The 21,988-nt window shown below is 40.1% G+C and overlaps 2 protein-coding genes across 3 annotated transcripts in view; one reads left to right on the top strand and one right to left on the bottom strand.

The window, feature by feature from the left end:
• Positions 1 to 1,455: 1,455 nt before the first annotated feature.
• On the bottom strand, positions 1,456 to 21,459 carry IVNS1ABP (influenza virus NS1A binding protein). 2 transcript variants are annotated; one of them, NM_001161649.1, is given in 15 exon segments: positions 2,473 to 2,879; positions 4,226 to 4,399; positions 4,502 to 4,633; positions 4,977 to 5,103; positions 5,202 to 5,323; positions 5,772 to 5,996; positions 6,228 to 6,357; positions 10,250 to 10,357; positions 11,713 to 11,838; positions 12,150 to 12,323; positions 13,406 to 13,481; positions 13,746 to 13,915; positions 14,136 to 14,263; positions 15,048 to 15,269; positions 21,175 to 21,459. In NM_001161649.1, coding segments are annotated over 13 exon segments (1,929 nt in total). In that variant the 5' UTR covers positions 14,247 to 14,263; positions 15,048 to 15,269; positions 21,175 to 21,459; the 3' UTR covers positions 2,473 to 2,625.
• LOC110262257 (uncharacterized) overlaps positions 20,320 to 21,988 on the top strand; it is a 118,491-nt gene continuing 116,822 nt past the window's right edge. The window contains exons 1-3 of the mRNA XM_084978264.1: positions 20,320 to 20,734; positions 20,792 to 20,908; positions 20,970 to 21,709. Of these exons, the coding sequence (XP_084834390.1) occupies positions 20,320 to 20,734; positions 20,792 to 20,908; positions 20,970 to 21,709 (1,272 nt within the window). The remainder of the gene's footprint in view (positions 20,735 to 20,791; positions 20,909 to 20,969; positions 21,710 to 21,988) is intronic.

A 21,988-nucleotide genomic window follows, 5' to 3' on the forward strand; every position in this document is an offset into this window, starting at 1 on the left:
TTAAGAATTCAGAGGTGGAGAGATGATAGGGCACACATCCAGTATGTTCAGCAAGAATTCTAGGAGTTCCCGTCGTGGCGCAGTGGTTAACGAATCCGACTAGGAACCATGAGGTTGCGGGTTCGGTCCCTGCCCTTGCTCAGTGAGTTAATGATCTGGCGTTGCCGTGAGCTGTGGTGTAGGTTGCAGACACGGCTCAGATCCCACGTTGCTGTGGCTCTGGCGTAGGCCGGTGGCTACAGCTCCGATTCGACCCCTAGCCTGGGAACCTCCATATGCTAAGGGAGCGGCCCAAGAAATAGCAACAAAAAAGACAAAAAAAAAAAAAAAAGAATTCTAGTACTCATCAATATCCCCAAATCCTGGTCTTTTCTCTAAAATATGCTTATGTAAGGAATTCTAAAACATGCTGAGAATGGAAAAGTGTGTCAGACATACCAGAAGCCAAAAATCAAAACCCTATCCTTGAAAGTCATAATGAAAGAAAATTCATGACTGAGTATAACCAATTGTTTTTCAAACAGGTATTTTTATATAGTTCTGCTACTGTTTTAGAACTAATCTAGTATGTGTAATGCATTATTGCAATTGATTGCAGGAGTGGTTATTACCAATATCTTTTCTAAACTACTCCAAAATCCATACTGGTAAAAGAAAAAAATTTTTTTTTAAATTACTGAGGCTATGCCATTTTCTCCTTCTCTCAAGGAAATACGTACGTTTTAAATGTGGATAATCAGTAACAACTGGTCACTGGGCACTGTTTTTTTCCCTTATGGAAACTTCTTATATTCAAAACATTCCAACTTAAAAAACACAATTTTAGCTAGCCAGCTCTTTGGTATCAACGGTAATATAGGTGAACACTGATCCAGTGTATACCCATATATTATCTGCATCAAACATATAGAAAAGTGATTTCAAGAATTTTATTCTAAATCCCCCACTAAAATTTTATTTCCTTGTGCTAAGTAGAATATACACAGATCCATTTAAGAAACAGTCATATTAGGCAGATTCAAACCTGCCAACCTAGTTTTAGTCCAAAACCAAACCAGTGATAAAGCAAGTAAGAATTCCATAGTGACCAGGCTAGCTGTCTTCCTTTCTTGGTGGTTCTCTGTGGATAGATGAGTGACATGAGGTATCAAATTACCAGTGGAACAATTGGAGAAAATACCTAATTTTCTTCCTAACCCAAGTTAGCCACTTGATAGTCCTCTTGTCCCAGTTAGCTCATTAGCTGCTGAGTGCCCTCTGTCTTCTGAGATTAAAACAAACAAAAAAATAAAACAAAAAACCACCTTACATCAGTCCTTATTTCAGATGTAAGATACCAAGTATCTCTTTTCCCACAAATAACCTTCAGCTCATTGTTACTGGAAAACAAACAAACAAACAAAAAAAACCTCCAAAAAACCAAACTTTTAGTAATAAATGAGTACACAAACAACATTTGCATATTAATCCCATGGTGCAAGGATTACCTGCAAAGTACCTTTAATATGTTTGCATCAGCAGCAAGCATTAGGATGTTCTAATTTTGGCACCTGAAGTTATATGTGTTGCACTACAGATTAGATATCACGTCACCACCCTGACCAGTATTTGTCCATGTGAATAGAAAAACTGAACAAAAACATAGTTTTGATAAAGGCTGCATTCAAAACCCAATACAATTTGAAGTTTTTTGGTTTTTTTTCCCCACAATCAAGGGCTGGACTGTTTTGTTAGAGATAAAGATAGGAATTATTTAGAAGACAGAATACTCCACTGTTCTTTACTGTTTTATATATGTAATGTTGAGTGTTTTGCTATATAAAATAACCCCAAGAAATCAAAGTATTTAAAATCAGTGTATCAAATAAAAATCACAGCAACTCCATTCAAATAAACATTGGTATCATATTCTCAAAAAAAAAAAAAATGTAGCTGAGGCAAAAGCTTTGAAGTTTGCATTCTGGGCGTACAGAACACCTCACTCTGCACCCTCTGAAGACTGTCGCTCTGCTTGACTAATTTGAACCTGCCACATTTCACTTCAAGGTAAAGCACTCTGCTGAGAATATAAAAAGTTATAAAAAGGCAATCATAAAAGACTAAACCTTGGTAGGCATGTAAGCTTTCTTTTAATAAAAACAAAAATAGTCATTGTCATCTAGTTAAATAAATCTCTTGTTATAGAGTGTTCCAGTTACTGAAAAAGGGCCCTTAAAAAACCCAACTGCCTAGATCTTAAAATCCTACCCCTCTTGCCCCATAATACACATTTGAGGGAAGAGTCATTTAATGTGCAAATCAGCAAAACAAATGTGGAGGAGAGGGGACTTCTTGAAATGATGTGCCCAATCAATTCTTGGTTTATTCTTTTACAATATCAGCTTCCAAAAAGTAAAATAACCAAAGTAGTCCTAAAAATACACAAAAGAGACCTTCATCTTTGCACTCCTTCCCCAATAAACACAAAAAAAGTATGTACAGCATGTTTAATAATATGCAATATGCAAAAGCTTTGTGTTGCTGTTAGCAACATCTATACCCACCCACCCTCCTTATTCACAAGGGTACCTCTACTAAACACAATTACATCACTAAGCCTGTTAGTTTGAAAGGGTGTTAAATTTGTTAGAACTGGAAAGTCTTGGTATAGGGGCTCCACTCATTTGACTCAAGGTTATAGACTTCCACCGTATTTAGAAATTCATTGCCATCAAATCCTCCCACTGCATAAATGGTGTTCCCTACAGTTGTAATCCCAGCATTGCTCCTTGGTGACGTCATGTTTCCCATCATCCTCCATTCATTTCTAGCTGGATCATACATCTCCACACAGCTGATGGCATGAGAACCATCAAAGCCACCACCGACAAACAGTTTTCCTAAAAGAGAAGAGAGACAAGGCAATTATGGAGAGAATAAGGATGAAAACCGAAATCTGTCTTTTGCTAAAATTAGTGGTTCTTAGTTGAACCACTAAGTCTGTTCATTCCATCAAAAAATATTTACTGAATGCCTCCTAATGTGGCAAGCACTGCCTAGAAGCTGAGGATACAAGTGGAATAAAAGTGACAAAAACCCATTTGCACATGTAACTCAGGCAATTCAATTGCACCATCTCCGTAAAGTGCAATTCTCATAATTCTAAGTGGGTGTTGCTATTATTGCCATTTCAGATGAAGAAATGGGGAACGAAGAAGCTAGACAACTTGCCTAGAAATGCAGCAAATAAGTGGCGAACCAGAGTAGTTCTATGCACTGGAAATTCTGCGTTAGTCCAGTGCATAAGAACTAAGATTCAGAAGAAGTTACAGGAAAGTAGATTTCAGATAACAACACTTCCTAGAGCTTTCCACATATGTAACATGATTTTGGTACCGAAATTATTTCTTCTTGGAAACAGACTGAATTATAACTATTTTCAAGGGAATTTAATAGTTAATTACTTTCAAACAGATAAAATGTTAGCATTAAATACACTTTAGCTTAGGAAAAAACATTATGGATTCTCATTCATTATGTTCTCATCTGATTGTCACTCAGCCTCCCTGCACCCATGAACTTGTACAAGAACTGACAATACTCACAGTAGGCTGCAGACTGCAGGCCTGCATCCTTAGGCTCTCACCAGCTGAGCCACCAGCTTACAAAGATTCTGCTTTGTTCCCAAAACCATTCTAACTAAAGTCATTATTGTAATTATATAATTAAACATTATGTAAGCCAATAAAATGGATGTGAAAAGAAAGCTGTGTCTATATAAAACTAAGTTTAATAATTTGGAAAGACTTAAACAGTCTAAAAATTATGCTTTCAGTTAGACATAGAATAGACAATTAGAAGACTAGAATTAGACATTTGCATGCCTTTTATTTTGCAAATCCAATTCTTTAAATTCTTGCTCTAAAGAATCAAATTCAAACTCCAAGATCATGCATTGTGAGTATGATTTATGGAAGAAGATGACTCAGAACTTCATTCAGTGAACCCATCAAAAGACTGGTGAATATATTTATGTTATATATCAAGTACTGAGTCTTGGATTAGAAATGATACTTCTGAAAGATAAACCACCAATCCCCATTGTGTCAGAAAAGACAGCTGCTTCTGAATTCCTAATTATTATACAAGTACATAGTTATCACTGACAGTCTCTTGGAATCTTAGAAGAGAATTTTAGTTTTCTCGCCACTACTTATTCCTCAGTTCCTCAAATCCCAACACTCACCACCAAGAACAGCTACTCCAGCCCCTCGCCTAGCCACATTCATGGATGCAATTAAAGTCCAGGTGTTATTTTCAGGATTGTAACGTTCCACCGTGTTCAGACAATTCCAAGACTCTGCGCCTCCGATTATGTACAAATAACCACCAAGCTCACAGACTGCAGACTGGTGTCTACCTATAAAATCAAGTCAAACCAAATTATTACCCTCCCAAAAATGTTAAGTGTGCACTATGCATACCAATGATTCAGAGGTCTTGCCAAAAAAAATCTACTTACGAATATTAAGAGGAGCACAGCTTGTCCACAATTTTGTTATAGGATCAAACACATCACAATTTTTCAGTCCTTTTTGACCATATGGATCTGAGCCACCAACGATGTATAATTTCCCATTCAGAGCACAAACTCCTATGTGAGTATAAAATAAGATTATAAATTGATTAATCATCATGTTTAAATACTGACTTACTGGAGTTCCCATCGTGGCTCAGTGGAAATGAATCTGACAAGCATCCATAAGGACACAGGTTCAATCCCTGGCCTTGCTCAGTGGGTTAAGGATCCGGTGTTGCTGTGAGCTGTGGTGTAGGTTGCAGACACGGCTCCGATTTGGTGTTGGTGTGGCGTAGGTTCAGCTCTGATTGACCCCGAGCCTGGGAACCTCCATATGCCGCGGGGGCGGCCCTAAAAGACACGAAATAAAAAAAAAAGTAAATAAATACTGATTATCCCAGCAGGACAATATTATTACCTGCATTACAGCGGTTAGTTCTCAATTCTGGAACAGGAGTCCAGTCATCTATGTTTGGATCATACATCTCTCCACAGCTCAGGTCATCTGAGTGGCCATTGGACCCACCGACCACGTAGAGCTGGCCCTACGCCAAAAGCGAGAGGTCAGCATTTCTGGCACGCTCAAGTTAATGAGAAAAAGCTGAAACGCGGGCTGCAGCTTCCCGCCACATAACGCACTTACCATGAGTACAGCCATTTGAAATCGGGCTCTCGGTGTTCTCATGGGAGCAAGAAAGGACCAGTGATCTGTATGTGGATCATAGCATTCAACTGTTCGAAGACATTCCTCCCGGTTATAGCCACCTGGCCAAAGGACACAGAGAGTTACGTCTAAAACACTAAAATGGACCAGGCTTTCTGGCCCAGAATGGGTTAAGTAATGTGCAAAGGTGAGAAAAAGAATTTTTATCCACAAATTTAATAAGGCCCCATTAGCTGAGGTTTTAACTAAGTGCTTAATACTATCAGTTTAAGTGAATTGCTTAATCTTGGCTTGAAAATAAGAAGAATTTACCCACTTTATAGTTTTTTTTTTTTTAAGAATTAGACACTAACTTGGGGCTAGGCAATACAACAGTACTGACTTTACTGCATGCTTCTTAGAACGTAGCAAAGTGGAAAGCCAGGGAAGAGGGCTTATTAAATCCTGCCTTCCAAAGTTTGCAAGTGACAAGCAAGCATAAACGTCCACTTAGAGGCTTAGCCAGCTGAAAGTTTCTGAAAAGAAGTCCACTCACCCTTCTACTCTTACCTGCAGCTATGAGTTTGCCATTCATCTCTGCTGTCCCCAGACCAGATCGTGCATACTGCATAGGAGACATGGGCTTTTCTATTAGCTCATCTGGTTGCATCTCAAAGCTTAAACTTTTAGTGAGTTTTGGAGTGCTTGTTGGTGAGCTTTGTGGGCTGTTTCGCCCATGAAGGAAAATGACACAGAATATACCATCCAGCACAGCCAGGCACAAGTAAGTGTTATCTGTAAGCACAAGAGTTCTGTGTTTAAAGATGCAGTTTTTACTACTTTTGCTTGCTGTGTGATCCTGAATTGGACTCCGGATCCCAGACAGGGATTGATCTGCTACTGTTTTCCAAATTTAGCTGCTTCCGAGTGTTTTCCTCAGTCACTTTAATAAAAGGATTATATGGTTCCACTTAAAACTCCTTCTTAAATAAATGGAAGACAGTATGACAGATGTAACACACTTACTTGAGGTCTTTTCCGAAGCAACGATTTTCCACTCATGCTTAGGGCTTTGTACTGTAGCATTTGGAGAAGAGAGACATCCAATGGAACTGCTACTTATCTGCTTATGGCCATTCTCACGTGGTGGCTTTTTCTGCAAAATCAAAAGGCAGCTACAGAAACCTAGCCAAAGACCATAGCTGGTGCACCTTTGCTCCTGAGCTATTCCACGACACTGAAAACACTAAGTCCTCTTCGCCTACGCACGACACTCACAGCACACCTGGATTTGCCACAAACCAACACTTCCTGGCTGACACACATCAGTGGCATTCTTCCATCTCCACTTAATGAGGAAACAACTACACCCAGCCTGGTCAAGGAAAAGCTCAGGCTCAACAATGAAAAAAACATGCTGTGGATCAAGTATCCGCACACTCAAGGGAGGGAAAAAAGGAACCTACCCCCTCACAGTCCACACAAGCTCACGCAGTCTTTTTATTAGGTAAATAAAGAAGCTTCCAAAATATGTTACAAACCTAAAATGATATGAATTAACTGAGAGAATAAATACACTTAAAAGCACTATCTCCACGAAACTGCCAACCTTAACTAAATCATGTGTACCGGTATTCTTTATACAATGGCAGCAAAAAGTGAGCAGACATAAAACCATCCAGGATCTTTGGAAGTTATTTTATAGGAAAAACGTGACAATTACAAGAAACGTTTGAAAGTGTACTTCTTTAGGATCACCTTAAAGGTGTTATAGAGTGGTTTTTCTAGATAAATCAAACTACCTCAAACACAAAAGTAAAAAATAGTAACCAGAAATAAATGAAATACTACTACCAAAAGGACAAAATATTCATAAAGGAATACACAGGAACAGTAAAAGATGGATAAATGGGCAGAGTTGCAAATTTTTAAATGACTGTAAGCGGATTACACTGTGTCCTCATGAATAAGTTCACTGTGATGGGTTTCTTCCAATCACTTTAGCCCCTGACACTTCCAAAGGATAGAATCATGAGATATCAGCAGTCAAGACTACCCTGATAGGAACTGCTCAATGAAGAGGCACCACCTTCAGTACCTGCCAACTTTGCTCAGCTACTTAATGTTGTCCCCGGGGCCAGAGCCACATGGATAATAGGATCTCTAATGGAAATCTGTTTCTAGTGGAAGAAAAAGCCCATGTAATAATAATAATAAAAAGATTCTGGTAGCTACTTGAAGCTGCGAAAAACCTATCAAGTTTGGTATGGGCAATTCAAGTGTGGTTACAGCATAAGTAGGCTATTCTGAGCAAAGGCAGAGAATGTACCATGCTAATGGTTATCATTAAGTTCCATTTAGGATTTACTATGTACCTAGGTATTATTATGCACTTTATTCACATTGTCTCTTAATCCAGTAAGGTAAGGGCGATATTCCCTATTGATTTTGTAGATAAAAATATTGAAAATCAGAGAGAAGATATCCATTGCCTAAGGCAATAAAACTAAGATAAAGATCAGGAATTCTGGGTATAAATCCACTCCTTTATACTATGAAGTCTGTGTCCTTTGCTCCTAGGAATTGCAAGGTACTTCTATGGACCTTTCCCAATCTGTGGGAAGAAGGAATCCAAAATAATACAGATTGACAGTGCTTACGTTAAGAACTCTTACTGCAGTCAAGAAAACTGTTCTAATGTACGGAGTGTAACAGAAAGTCAATATGAAAGAGAAAAGCACTATAACAATGAAGACTACTTAGTATTATGCACCTAACAAGCCTTATATAGAAGTGCTGGTTAACTCCTTTATATTCCTTCCAGAACACGTTCCAACCTAATTCTTTACTCTTCTTTATCTTCAAACTTTCCTTTACCCGTTCCTCCCACCCAGCTCACCCACTAGCCCAGCCTTTCTTTGCCTCTCACTCCCCAGGGCATGGTCCCTGGTGGCTTTCTCTTTCAGACACCATCACTTCTCAAGCTGAGGGTTTCTGAACCTTAACACTCTGGAAACTATACCCACTGAATGCTACCAAAGTGGCTTCCTAAAACCAACGCACAGGAGACGTCCTCTTACACGACCTCCCAGAGAGTGATCTGAGAGTCAACAACTCAGACCTCCTCCGAACTTTCTCTCATGCTAAGTTAGCTACTTGGTACACCACCATCAGATTCTAATGGCTTCTTCTCAACCTCTTTTCCTATTCCTGAAGCCTGATGTGTGTGTCCTCATCCTTTTTACTTGGTGATCTCTATTCATGGCACACCTTTGAATGAGTCACACAGGTCAGAATCCTACTCAACCTCAAATTCTCTCTTTTCCTTAACTTTCCTAATCTAAACAATCGCTAAGCACCTTTGTAACTATAAATGTCTAGAGTCCACCCTTTCTTCTTTTCCCTCAAGCCCTCACCTGAACTACTTGCTTGTAATAGCCTACGAATTGGTTTCACAAGCTTTAATCTACCCTTTGTACCTGGTCATAAAAATAGAAGGGTTTGATGCAATCACTTTGTAAAGTAAAAAACCCACAAATCAGCCGGAATTCCACACCCTGGAGACTGCTGAGAGTTAACTGTTTGTCTAAATACAATTAATGAACATACAGATCACTGCTGTATGGAAACCATAATTTAACCAATCCCCCTATTGTTACACTATTGCCCAGTTTTTTTTACTATTATTAAAGTTGCACAATACATCAGTTCAGATCATACTCCCTTATCTAAAATTCTCTGAAATTCCTCTCTACTTGTAGGATAAAGTATGAGCCCCATTTGGGTCATTTACCTACTTCTGGAATTTTGCAACCTGCAATTCCACGAGTCTCATCCTTGCATAGGTATCCTTTGCTAACTGACATACGTCCTCTATCTGCTATGCAAACTCTCCGAAATCCTCAGACTGTTCAAATGTTTTCTCCTTCATGAAATTTCCCTAGTTTTTCTCCTTTTGGTTCCACCATGCCCTCCTCTTAATGGCTTTTGTAGGTAATTCTTATAAGTCTGTTTTGTTTTACCTACTCCTGTAAGCTCCTGCAAACAGAAACCGTCTCTTGCACATTTTGGGCCCTCATACCGACGAACATCCTGGCCTGCCACTTATCAGGCACTCAGCCTCCGCTTGTTCAAAGAGTACTTTAAAAAGCCATTAACTTAAGACTTTCAGAGATAAGAGGGAAAATATCCTCAATGTTCAAAATGCATAAACATGAACACAATTCTCAACTCAGACCCAAAAACCTTTTTGTGAAAATAAAAATATTCAGCCACTACTGACACAGAACACCTGATAATATCACCATACAGGTTATTTCTGAGTCTACCATTTACCTTCCAGTTATTGAAGAAAAACACCTGTTAAGTTCGGTCAACTCAGCCTAGTTTATCCCTCACAATACAATGCTGAGCTAAAGGCTAAACAGAAAGAATATATATTGTATAACCATTTCCATAAATTCCAAACATAGGCAAACTAATGTAGTGCTTCAGAAGTTCAGATAATGGTTTCCTTTGGGATGGTGCAGGGCAGTGACTAGGAAGGGGGCAAGTAGAAGGTTTCCCAGATGTTAGAAATTTTCTCTTCTTGACCCAGGTGGAGTTTAAACCAGTGGGTTCACTATGTAACACCTATGATTCGTACACTTTTCTCTATGTTATTTACCTTTAAACGAGAAACGTTTATACCTGAATTTTTGTTTTTTGAAATTGGGTCTAACAGTCCAAAGGACTATTTTTTGTAACCTAACCAAAATATCAATTTCTCTGCTGCTTCATCTTACCGGCCCTTTTTCTTACTACTTGTAAATCGCACTTGATGGGGAAAAAAATCTAAATGGTGTTTCCTAATTTGTTGTGTTAACTTTTTTTAATGTGGCAAAAATGGTAGTAATGCTAAGATATGCTTGTTTTCTCCCGCAAATGTTTCTGTCCAGTTATACCAATGGAGTGCTTCCACTTTCCTTTATTAAAGGAAAATCTCAGTATACTATAAAATGCTCTAATCAAATTTTAACCTGAGGTTACCTCAGATGTGCAATGTGTACCTGCACAAACTGAATGTGGTCATCATCACTGCCAAACACCTCAGCCTGTCCATCTAGTAGGTTCCCATCAAGCAGCTTGTGATCAGCTGAGTAGTACAAGGTTTGAACCTGCAAAACAGCAACAGAACACCCATGTGGCTACTGTCTCCATGGCTGCTCCACTAGTATGCAGATCACACAAACGCCTCAGGGTAACCTCCAGTGTGCTTCTTGAGCTTCTTGACATCTTACTCTGGGCAGGATCCCGAAGTAAAGAAAATACATGTCATGGTGGTAAAAATTTAAAAAAACAAAAATAAAACACAGAATCTTCTAATACTGGCTGAAGAGTCCTTGGCTTCGTTGGCTTGAAAGAAATCTTCATTTTTCTCATAGCTTCTATGATACAGCATTAAGAAAAAAAAAAAAAAAGGCACTAGTACAATTTATAGGCTCTTAAAGGATATACATATTTACAATGAAATATTGGATATGGTTTACACCTTCAAAGATAAATGGTCTGATGTGCATAAACATATTTGTCCTGTTGGCAATGTCAAGAAAAACAGATAAAAAATAAATGCAAAAATTCAAACAAGTTATAGATACTTCCCTTAACAGATGCAAATACATGGGTAATGCATCTGATTTTCAAGTGGGAAACCATATAGCATTTAAAGATCACCTGTTAGCCTTTTTAGAGCATAATAATTGTATTTTTAAAGGCCTAAAAGCTTTGGTAAGCCTTTAGTGAATCTGAAAGTCTTAAGTGGAGGGATAAACTCAAGGTCACTCCACTGCTCCATCTGCACGCGTTTAATTCCCACCATTCCTCTGTCAATTTTTTTCTTGAGTGTTTTTTAAAAAGTAGCTCAAGTTAAGTGAGGAGGTATGAACAACACCATTGAAAACCACAAAGCTTTAAAGATAAGAATCCTGTAAAGGAGTAAACACCATTAAATCATCATCGTTCTCTGCCCACAGCGGATTTTTCTTAGGAGAACTGGGGCAGGACTGCTGCTTCTTTACGTGTCAATACACTTGAGGTTTCTTCTTGTTTCTTCAGTCTTGGGTATCCTAGTTTTGTTAATAAACCTATGGGGAGATAAATCAATGGGGAGGAACAACCATTAGAAGCTTTTACCTACTTGTCAAATTTAAAGCAAAAACCTGTGAAGAAAAGTTAAGAATCTACAGAAAATTTCAGTACCACCTCCCATTTCTAAAGCAAATTACATGCTACTTTAAAGAAAGTTAACAGCACATAATAAGCAAAGAAATAAATAAAAGAAAAGCAGAAGACCAAACTGAACAGTTCATTCAGCTCACCTGGACACCCCCCCTGTTTCTCAGCTTAGGGGTACCTATAGCAAAATTTAAATTCTTTAGGGTCATGGTTATAAAATAAAAGTGAAAGGGAATCCTTCATGTTACAGCAAAATAATTTTTAAGAATTGTTGACTCCCATTTACTTTAAAACTAACCTCTTCCATCAGCTCTTCCAGACTGTCTCCATTCTCCCAGATGCTACGCTGTACCCAGTTGATTACCTTTGTGTACAATTTGCCATTGCTGGGCAAGCAAACATTATCTTCAAGCATTACCTCCAGCTACAGTTGGGGAAAAAAAGACACACAGATCAGTGCTGAGCCTCAAGTCCTCAATTTCATAATAAAGCTGCCAAAGCTTTTTACTGCCATTTACTCTTAATTTGTAAGGAAACCAGTAGCATGCCCCTGGCCCACATAAAATGGTAGGCAGAAAACCATTACACTGCTAAAAGTAACAATATCATTTCAACACACTGTCTTTTTCATAACCATTATTCATTTGTTTGAAACATGGACAAAGATTACATGCCTGGAACTAATGAGTATCTATCTCTTTAGAGATTTAACCTTTAAATCTTTATAGATTTTACCTTTAGCCGTGGAAGTTTAAGAAACTCTTCTTCTTCTGAAATTTGTAACAAATGCTCCTGAATATAAGCATCAACCTTATTCAACAGACGGGAGTCTCCCATACAACTTGCAAAATTTCGGTAAGAGATGCAGCTGGTAACATCCATTCTAGATAGTAAATAATCACCACAAACCTTGGGAAAGAAATACATGAGTGCCAACATTTACATGTATTTTATTTAACAAATATTTAATACCCAGTGTGTAAACACTATGTGAAAATATAAAAATAAATCAAAAAATTGCAACAAACTGAAAGGCTATGATAACTCACATGAAATGTTAAGACAAGTACTTCTTCTAACTAGAATGACTAGATAAGGCTTCATAAGGCAATAATCTGAACTGGGCTCTATAGGGGAGATGATGAGGAATGCAGATAGGAATTAGGGAAGATGTTGCAACAATTTGGTTAGAACAAAAGATAAAAAAAACAATCAGGAAATAATTTTAGAAAAATAGCAACCATATTAAGGAGTGCCGGGAATGCTAACCTGAGGGATATGTGCCATAACTACAGAAGGATTTTTAAGCAAGGAATGACATGAGAGGAGGGGTCAGGAAACTTTTTATTATTATTATTATTATTTTTTTTAATAGGAAACTTTTCTTAAAGGGCTAGATAGTAAGTATTTGAGGCTTGTGAGCCATACTTCCTCACAGCAGGTGGGAAAGCAGCCACAGACCATATGTAAATGAAAGCTATGTTACAATAAAACTTTATAAAAAACAGGCAGCTGGCCTAGGGCTTGCAGTTTACTGATCCCTACATCAGAGGATTAAATGCCTTTTTTTCCTTATGAATTATTAAGTACCTCTTAATGGCATTATATTCTAGAAGGAATACTTCTAAAGAGGAACCAAGAAGTACAGAACAAAGAACTGAGGATTTAAGTTATGTGATTAATTGCAAAAAAAAAAAAAACAAAAAAAAAAAAAAAACACCAAAAAACCTATTGTAACTCATGCTATCAGAGACTGACATAGATACCCTGTCAGAGAAGACAACTGGAAGATTTCAGCTTGAATTATCTGAGGATATCTTACTGTGTTACTGCTGCTAAACACTACATACACATTCAGTTCTCTAGAGAAAAAGGAATATTTTCAAGTTCTTGAGACTGAGAAATGTCTTATGGCAAATTATGCATATTACTCATATAAAATAAGACCCTGTAGTAACAGCACACCTTATATATTACTTCTGGTACTCTACCTGCTTGACACGGTCCATCTTCAGCTTTTTTGCTGCAGAATAAACATCTTTGACTAATTCCTTATCGGCTTTCAACCTATTGGAAAAAGGGTTATTTATCATTTATCATACCAAGACCTTAAAACTAAAACACAGATTTTTTTTTTTTTTTTTTTTTTCTGGTTGTGCCCGAGGCATGTGGAAGTTCTCAGACAGGGGATGGAACCCGTGCCACAGCAGCAACCCAAGCCACTGCGGTGACAATCCTGGATCCTTAACCCACTGCGCCATAAAACACAGATCATCAATTTAAAGAGACTCTACATTTCCCTAGTCATAAAATGTACTTCAAAGGACTTACTGGGCAGTGTAGGCATAATTCAGTAAGACTTCAACAGCTTCTGGATTGAGATCATCAAACTTAACGTGAGACACTCGATGAGGATCACTGTCACTATTAAAGATTTCAAATAAATAGGGGCTGCAGCAAGCCAGGACTGCTCTGTGTGCTAACATCTCATGGCCACAGACCTGAAAGATGAGGAATTAAAATTAGAAGCACCTGTAGACTGTGTACTTCTTCAGCTAATGAGTACATCATAGGCTTCATCCTACATTTCTTGGTAAATTCTCTTTTAAACTGATTTCATTAAATGCCTCCTATGAACAAGAAAACAAACAAACCTAAGAACTCAGGGTTTTTAGTAATGACAGAGCAACTCTGTAAGTTTCCAATTAAAGTTTTAAATACCTGAAGTCGAACATCACAGAACTGGCCACTTTTCCTCAGGGCATTTAATTTGGCAACAGAAGACTCAATGAAATTTTCGTCTTCAAACATTAAATATCCATTGGGAATCATTTTTCCTTATAATTTGGCTAAAGGGCAGAAAGAAAGCCAAGTTATTTTTACTTAGGGTGATTCTTATATTTTAAAGAGTAACAGAGTGTCATTAATTTTCGTATTCCATCTTCTCAACAACACATCAAAATTTTATCGCATGAAAACATTGCTAAAACAATGCTGGCAAGGACCGTCCAAGGCTCTGTATCCCTATAACTTTGGTCATGAGTCTTTTAAAGGATTCACACAGTAGTGTTATGATATCCTAGCAATTTGGGCCATGTTTCTATTCCAATCGGCATATTCATTGTGATGGGGGAAAAAAAATGTAAACCCAGCCCTGCCCAGACCCATACAGGGAGAAACCTAAATGCCTGGAAGGATGTGAAGTGGTCACCCCATAGAGATTCCTTGGATTCGGGCGGTGGTCACTCCTTCACCCACAAATGAGAAAAACTGACATATGAGACTAACAAATTCTATTCCCTTTGTAAGGGTCACATATTCTAAACCACTTATCTCAAAAAAATACATGATAGAAATGTATGTTCTTTAAAAAAATTTCCATTTCACCTTTTTTTGTGAACAAGTGACCAAGGACTACACAAAAATGCATCATTAAAAGCAGAAGACTTCACTCTGAATAACTGATTGATTTAAATTCAAAACAGTTCACAGAAAGGAAAAAAATAGGAAATATTTTTCTGCAAATAATACTGACTTCTCCACCTTCAAAAAAAATTGTGAAAGGCCGTTAGTGTACTTGGCACAGTCTTTAGGAAAAAAAGTGTTTGCACTGGGCACTGAATTGTGACTTACCCACTATACTGGTGAGAAATGTATTTCTGGGATGTTTTAAATAATCCAAGGACAAAGGAAACTCAGCACTTCGTCGAGGTATAAAGACAGGTGGTTGACGTGATGGCAGAGGTGTTTTAAGCTCTAATGGTGATTCCAAAACTATCAGGCTTGAAAATGATGTAATCAAGTCCTTTAAAGCTATAGACACGAATTTCTTCTGTGATAATCATGCATCATAATCTGTAACAATTAAAAATTTTAGATATTCAGAATGATCAAAGATTGTCATTGGTCTATGTAGATCAAAGTCCTAATCTTGAAGGTATTTTGAGGTAAATGGCACAATGCTGAAGATAATACAAATACAATTATACATAAATGTTTTTATTTAACCTGCAACTACTCAGGTAATTGGGGGGGGAAAAATCCTTCCCCAGGCGGCAGGTGCTAGTAACTTTTATCATTTAAGTGAGATATACAACTATAAAATTAGAAAACAAATACAAATGTTGGTTAACTCTAATATTCTTTACTATCAGATTTCCACTAATATAGAAACGTGATCTGTCTGTTTTTACCAACCAGCAAGCAACCTTCGGGCATTACTCCCAGACACATATACAGTGTTACAGTTAAACCAGACACAGTTTCCCAAAATGTGCTCCCTCCCTGCCTCTGTTCCTTTGCTCAAGTTGTGTCGGGGCTCTAGCCACTGGCCTACACCACAGCTCACAGCAACGCCAGATCCTTAACCCACTGAGTGAGGCCAGGGATCAAACCTGCAACCTCATGGTTCCTAGTCAGAGTCATTTCCACTGCGCCATGACAGGAACTCCCTCAAGTTGTTTTCTTCTCTTGGAATACTCTTAACCAAGTCTCTGGAGTAGTTTCTCCTCAATTTCCACATACTGAGCCCTTGTGGAAAGTGTGTATGTGTGATCTTCCAGCTGGTCTGTTCTGGGTTGTGCATCTGCTTATCTTCCTTGATTCAAGGTCCCTTGAAGGCAGAGAGCCCTCTGTCCCATTTATCTTTGTATCCTTCCCATCTCCCCCATACCAAAACAGCTAGCTTAGAAACTTGAGTATAAAGATGAGTAATCTGTTGAAATGTACTAAATTAAGGGGAAAATACTGATGCCTGTGCTTGCTACGATTATTTTTCTCATCTACAGTAGTAAACTACCAATGAAACATTTCTGGTTCAAATCGCATCTTCAGCATAATCGCATTCAGTCCTACCTACTCTTCCCCCTCATTTTCATGTCATTAACTATAAGTATCAAAGTCACATGGTACTTATTTTTTAATCACCGGAACTGCTACTACACCACTATCTAATTCAGCAAACCAGAACTAAATAAGAAATTATCTGAAAGGTGTGCATACTTTTAAAAATGGATATCCTAAAATTACCTAGACTTCCCATATACATCAATCAAACCCACAATTCGAAATCTAACAATTATGTTAATGTTAACAGCCCCTTACCCCAGAATCCACTTGAAGGCTGGTCCAGCTCCATTTCAACAAACTATTATATTAAGTTCAACAAGTGCACAATCTGTAAGAGAGCCGTATCCCATATGCCTTCACTCGCTCTCCATAGCTTAGGTTTTATTTCAAGGAAACCTGAGTATTCTAGCTCAAGTTGGGACTGTTGGCCATGCTTACTCTTGTAATGAAACTATATCATACCATTATGTAATAATGACTTCCTCTATTCTACGCTTGCATTGAGATTAGTTAATTCAGCTTTTCTTAAGAAACCGGTTCTAACAAAACAAATGTTTTCCAAGTAACACACAATTCTATGTACAGCGAGAACACACTATCCTAAAGAAACTTTCAAACATTTTCAGCCAAGACCTAGTTCAAGTTAGGAAAATCTATGCAACGCTGAAAGGAAGAGGTAGGGAATAGACCCTCCATGCAAATTATCTTGGATACAAATAAAATGTGCCCTTTGAAACACCAAAAACAAATGGAGATTTTTAAGTATTTTAAATTTTGACCAGTTTTATTCAGTATTTATTTTTAAACTAGTTTTGATGTAATACAAGAATAAAAATGGCATCTATATACAGGCAAACTTGTTTTATTGCATTTTATTGTGCTTCGCAGATACTGCAGTGTTTATTTTGTAAATTGAAGGTTTGTGGCAAGCCAGTGTTGTCAGATGGTAGTCAGCAATTTTTAGCTATAAAGTATTTTTAAATTAAGGCATGCATGTTGTTTTAAAAGACATACGGCTTTGGACACCTAACAGACTACAGTGTAGTGTAAACCTAACTTTTATATGCACTGAAAAAACAAAAAATTCATGTTACTCGCCTTACTGCAGTGGTCTAGAACCAGACCTGCTATATCTTTGAGGTATGCCTGTATTTGGTAAGTTGAAAGTTCTACCTTAAATTTATTTTGGAAAACAACAACAACAAAGAACAACAAAAACCCAGATGTTTAAAATCACTTCAGCCCTTTGGGAGAAAATACTGGAGAATTTTTGGAGCAACTTTTGGCATGCAGATTGGTTCAAAATTATTTAGTTCTGCAATAGAGTGGTTCTACTACATTAGTACTTGATGACTTTCTAGTACAGCAAGGTCTTAATATGAACCCCATCTCTTATGTCTACTGATCAGTACAACCCTACTTGATTATAAAAGCTAGCCCAGGTTCTCGTGACACTTAAGTTAATGCAGAAACTTGATTCAATTACTGTCCTCATATGCCTCTCCTGTCACCCACACCCCAAGTTGGAAGATGTCACATCAACTTCTGCCTGCAAAACCATGTCTTTGAAAACTGACATTCCCTTTTACTAAAGTTTAGTGTGGGCAAACTGAGTTTTCAACCACTCATAGATCTTAGTTTTGTCTATGAAACTCACGCTCAGTAACTGATGGAATAAAAACATGGGTAGAATTTTTTAATCTTTGAAAAGCCAAACCAAAACTCCCAACATCCCAAAGGCTACATAAAAGTATAAAATTTATTCTGGTAAATATACTTCAATTTCTTAACATGGCCAGTGCAAGAAAAGGGAGATAAGACTCATAAATGAGTAATTAAACTGCTTTAGTAAAACTCAGAAGTTCACATGTTACCACAGCCACCCCCCCCAAAAGAGTAGCTTAACTGAAATAGAATTCAACAAGTCTTATCAAAGAGCTATAAAAAAAGGTAGGCACAATATGACCTCCCTTAAAATTCTTCTCAGGCATTCAGTAAGAGCAAGATAAAATGTTATCATCAAACTTTCAAAGCATCCTTAAAACCTCAAGGCAAACTACAAGTATTATTTAAACTTTAAGGAAATTTTTTGAGGGTAGCCAACTCACACAAAATAGCAACTAACTCCATTTTTAAAGGACAGACTTTATAATAATACAAAGTAAGACAATGAGTCTTTTTAAAACTAGAAGTTTTAAATGTCTGAAACAATCCACCTATATCAAAACTCACCAAACTCACTCACTGGCTCCACGCTTTTAACCTCATGGTTCTGCAATTCTTTCATCCCATAAACATTTATGGTTCCAAACATATGGCAGGCACAATTTGGGAATGGGATGCTTGTAACACAATGGAGTTATTAACTCCATTTCCCAGCCTTGAACACTCACTCCACAAACCAACCAGAAAGACAAACTAAGTGGTGAAAATAGTTCGAACAAAGGGGGGAAAAAGGTATGAGAAGCACATATATTCCAGAAACTGCAGCTATTTCTGTTTCAATAGACTGTAGTTTGCAGGATGCATATGGTGAAGAGTAGGAGAGGAAGTAAAAGAGATCAACGTTAGGGTTTAAGCAGAGCAGAATAAGACTTCAGCAGGAGGCAAAGGACCCTCTCACAGAAATGTGAGGGATGGTCTAGAGGAATGGGTAAAACAGGGATGCAGGGAAATTAAGATATTATACATTATTATCTATGGATGACAATGGCATCATTACCAAAATCAGTATCGAAATTAGAATTCCAAAAACCGAGGCAGAGACATTTTCAGTTTGTTTCATGCTTAAAGTTAGAAGGAAAAGAGGAATTTGCCTTGGGACATATAGAAAGGCTGAGTGAAGTACCTGTTAGGCAACCAGGCTGATACCAGAACTGTAAGGATACTGAGCCAGGTGTAGATTTAGAAATCACTTACAAGGTGGTAACGAGTTTACAAATGAATATAAGCATGTATTTCCTGCGGTTCCAACAAAAGCTCAGAAATCACTCCCTTATTCATTAATTCCTCAATTTATACTCTTGAATACAAGGTAGGAGGGTCCCCAACTTTCCTGACTCTCCAATCATACTGCTGAAAAGTCAATGAAATGATCTTTAGGGGCACTTCATCTTAAAATCAATGATTTAGACGGTTCCAACAGGAAAACATCTTACATTAAAAAACCAACACATTTGCAAAACACATTCAGTTGCTACCTCAAATATCCTTCAAGCAAGAAAAATAAAGCCCCACTCCAAAGTAAGTAGCCAAAAAGACACTAATGTGAAACTATAACCAAAACCTGGAATGCATTATTTGGGGGGAAAGTTAGAAAAACAGAAGTATGAATTAAGATTAAGAAATCAACATCTATTCATTAATTACAGAGAGTTCATCTATGAGGAGAATATGGAGGAAAACCATTCTGCCTCTCTTTTAGGTCAGTGACACTAGTCCAGTTTTACCTTTCACTACCAAATTAAAGACACTTGACAAGTAGCCTGCCAGCTGGTGTTATATTCTTCTTAAGCCAATTCTAAATAGTCAGTGTATGTCTCATCTTCAGATATACAAATAACTTGCTTCTTCAGCATCTTTCAGACAAAAGTTTCAGCATGATTATGCCTAAAGCTATTCATCAGTATTCTGTTATCCTTAAACCAACCACCAGTGCTAAAATTATTAAAAGACAACATGCTACTCCATGCTGTATTTGTTGAATTGTTTAGAGTAGTACTATGCCTAGAAGTTGTTATTTACTCCAACGCAGGAGATCACCACACACACACACACACACACACACACACACACACACACACACACACACACACCCCCATCATCCTCAAAAGAACAGCTAGCTTGATGCCTGGGTGTCTAATCCTCCATCACTGACAAAAGACAGTAGAAAACAAAAATGAACCCTGCAGGCATCTGATTCATACTTACTAGTTTTTGAAACGTCAGCGGTTTCAAACAATAGATCTGTCTACGTTGACTTGAAGAAGTCAATTTATTTCTAAAGTATTTATGGTTCAAGTTTCCCTCTGTTAAACCCTCAATCTGATACAGCCTAATGCCTTCCTACCATCAAGAGCTTACAACCCGAGTCGCTTTGCAAGATGTGCAGAAAGACAGAAAAAGAGCAAACCTCTCTGACGATTTCGTTTGCAAAAAGTGGCGAGTCCCCCAGAGTGACTGTCTGGAGAGCCCTGCAGCCCCGGGCCTTCATCCCCGCGGGGCCCGGCCCGAGCCCACTACCGAAGGCTGCGAGGCGAGGCGCCCAGCGTCTGCACACCCCCGCCCGGGATTGGCCGGCCCCGCAGTCATTCAGCGCCGACACGTCAGGGGCAGCCGCTCCCTCCATCCTCCCGCCCCCTTCTCCCCGCGCTTGGCAAGAAGAGCGGGCAACGTGGAGCGGGAACAAAGGACCCCGCGGCCCACGGCGATTAGGGGTGCCACCCTACCCCAGGCCCGGGGCACCGATGGGGGTCCCTAGGCCAGCTCCCTGCCCGTACGCGCCGGGTCCTGGGAGGGCTCCGGAATAGAGTCCAGCCCTCGGGCAGACTCCTACACTGGGCGTCAGTCAGTTCATGACAGTAGAACGGAGATTCCCAAGCCCACCTTCCGGGTGGTCACCCCTGGCCAGCGGCGGCTAATCCCAGGTTTCCGCGGTCCCCACGAGCAAAAGCTTCTCTTTCCTCCCGCCCGACTCCCCGGCCACAGCGCTCTCCGGGGCGGCCCACACCCCGCCCTCGCCCGCCAGCGCGACCCAGCAACCACCGCAGCGCCGACTCCTCGCCCCTCGAGAGGGGGGCGGCGGCGGCTGGGGGCATCCTCCCCGGGACCCGGACACCGCGCCGCGCTACCTCCGGCTCCGAGCCCGGTCCCGCCCTCCTCCCCCGCCGTCGGCGGGAGCAGCGCGCATTACCTGGTTCATCTCTGAAGAGATGGAAAAACTCATCTCTGGAGCTTCAACGGGGAGCAGGAGGAAGCGAGCGGGACTCGGCCCAACGGAAAGCGCCTCGAGGCCGCGGCGGGGGGAGCGATCGAGCGGGGGAGACGGGCCACAGTCCGCGAAGGCTGCGAGGAGGGCGAGAGACGCCGGGGACTCGCGGGGACTCGCTCGCTCGCCGGCACAGCAGCGGAGAAGCCGCAGGGAGAGACACTGCGCCCAGCAGCTCGCAGCGACCGTCCTCCACGCGCGCCCGGGACACACTGCCGCCGCCACCCGCTCGCGCCGCACCCCCTCGCACGTCACCACGTGCGCCGCCGCAGCCGCCGCCGCCAGCGCCTCCCGGGTGCTTCCGGTCCGAAGGCGTCGGCGAATGAGCGGCGAGCCCAGCCTTACTGCGCTCGGGGCCCCGCCCCTCTGGCCCCGCCCCCCTCTGGCCCCGCCCCGCCCCCGCCCTTCTCCCGCACCCGGCTCGGTTCCGTCCTGCGCGGTTCAACTAGGTCAGCGCAAGGTGATCCCTGGAAAGGGGGTGCTCCGAGCGCGCCGCTGGTCGCGTTCTCCCTCCTTCCGTCGCCCCGCACCCCCGCTTTGCCCTTTCGGACCGTCTGAGAACTGGTTCCCTCCGGCCACCCTCACCTGTTCTGCCATCCCCTGGAGGCACAATAGCCTGAGAGATTAGATGTGAGAGATTAGATTTCTCCGCGTTAAATATACATCTGGGCAACCGCCCTAGACTGGAGCTGGCCGCAGTGGACCTAAGAGTCTGTGGCTGCCCGTCGCCCTTATCTCT

The sequence above is a fragment of the Sus scrofa genome, chromosome 9 (assembly GCF_054392235.1).
Source record: "Sus scrofa isolate SSC_HxYL_T2T_F1_AM1 chromosome 9, Sscrofa_HxYL_maternal_Yorkshire_Landrace_v2.0, whole genome shotgun sequence".
NCBI classification, from domain to species: Eukaryota; Metazoa; Chordata; class Mammalia; order Artiodactyla; family Suidae; genus Sus; species Sus scrofa.

Excerpts from the sequence above, each read along its gene's own strand:
- IVNS1ABP (XM_084974119.1), bottom strand. Across the intron at positions 5,104-5,201 it reads TTCAAATGGCTGTACTCATG|GGCCAGCTCTACGTGGTCGG; the intron begins GTAAGTGCGTTA and ends CTTTTGGCGTAG. Across the intron at positions 4,634-4,976 it reads AACTAACCGCTGTAATGCAG|GAGTTTGTGCTCTGAATGGG; the intron begins GTAATAATATTG and ends ATACTCACATAG.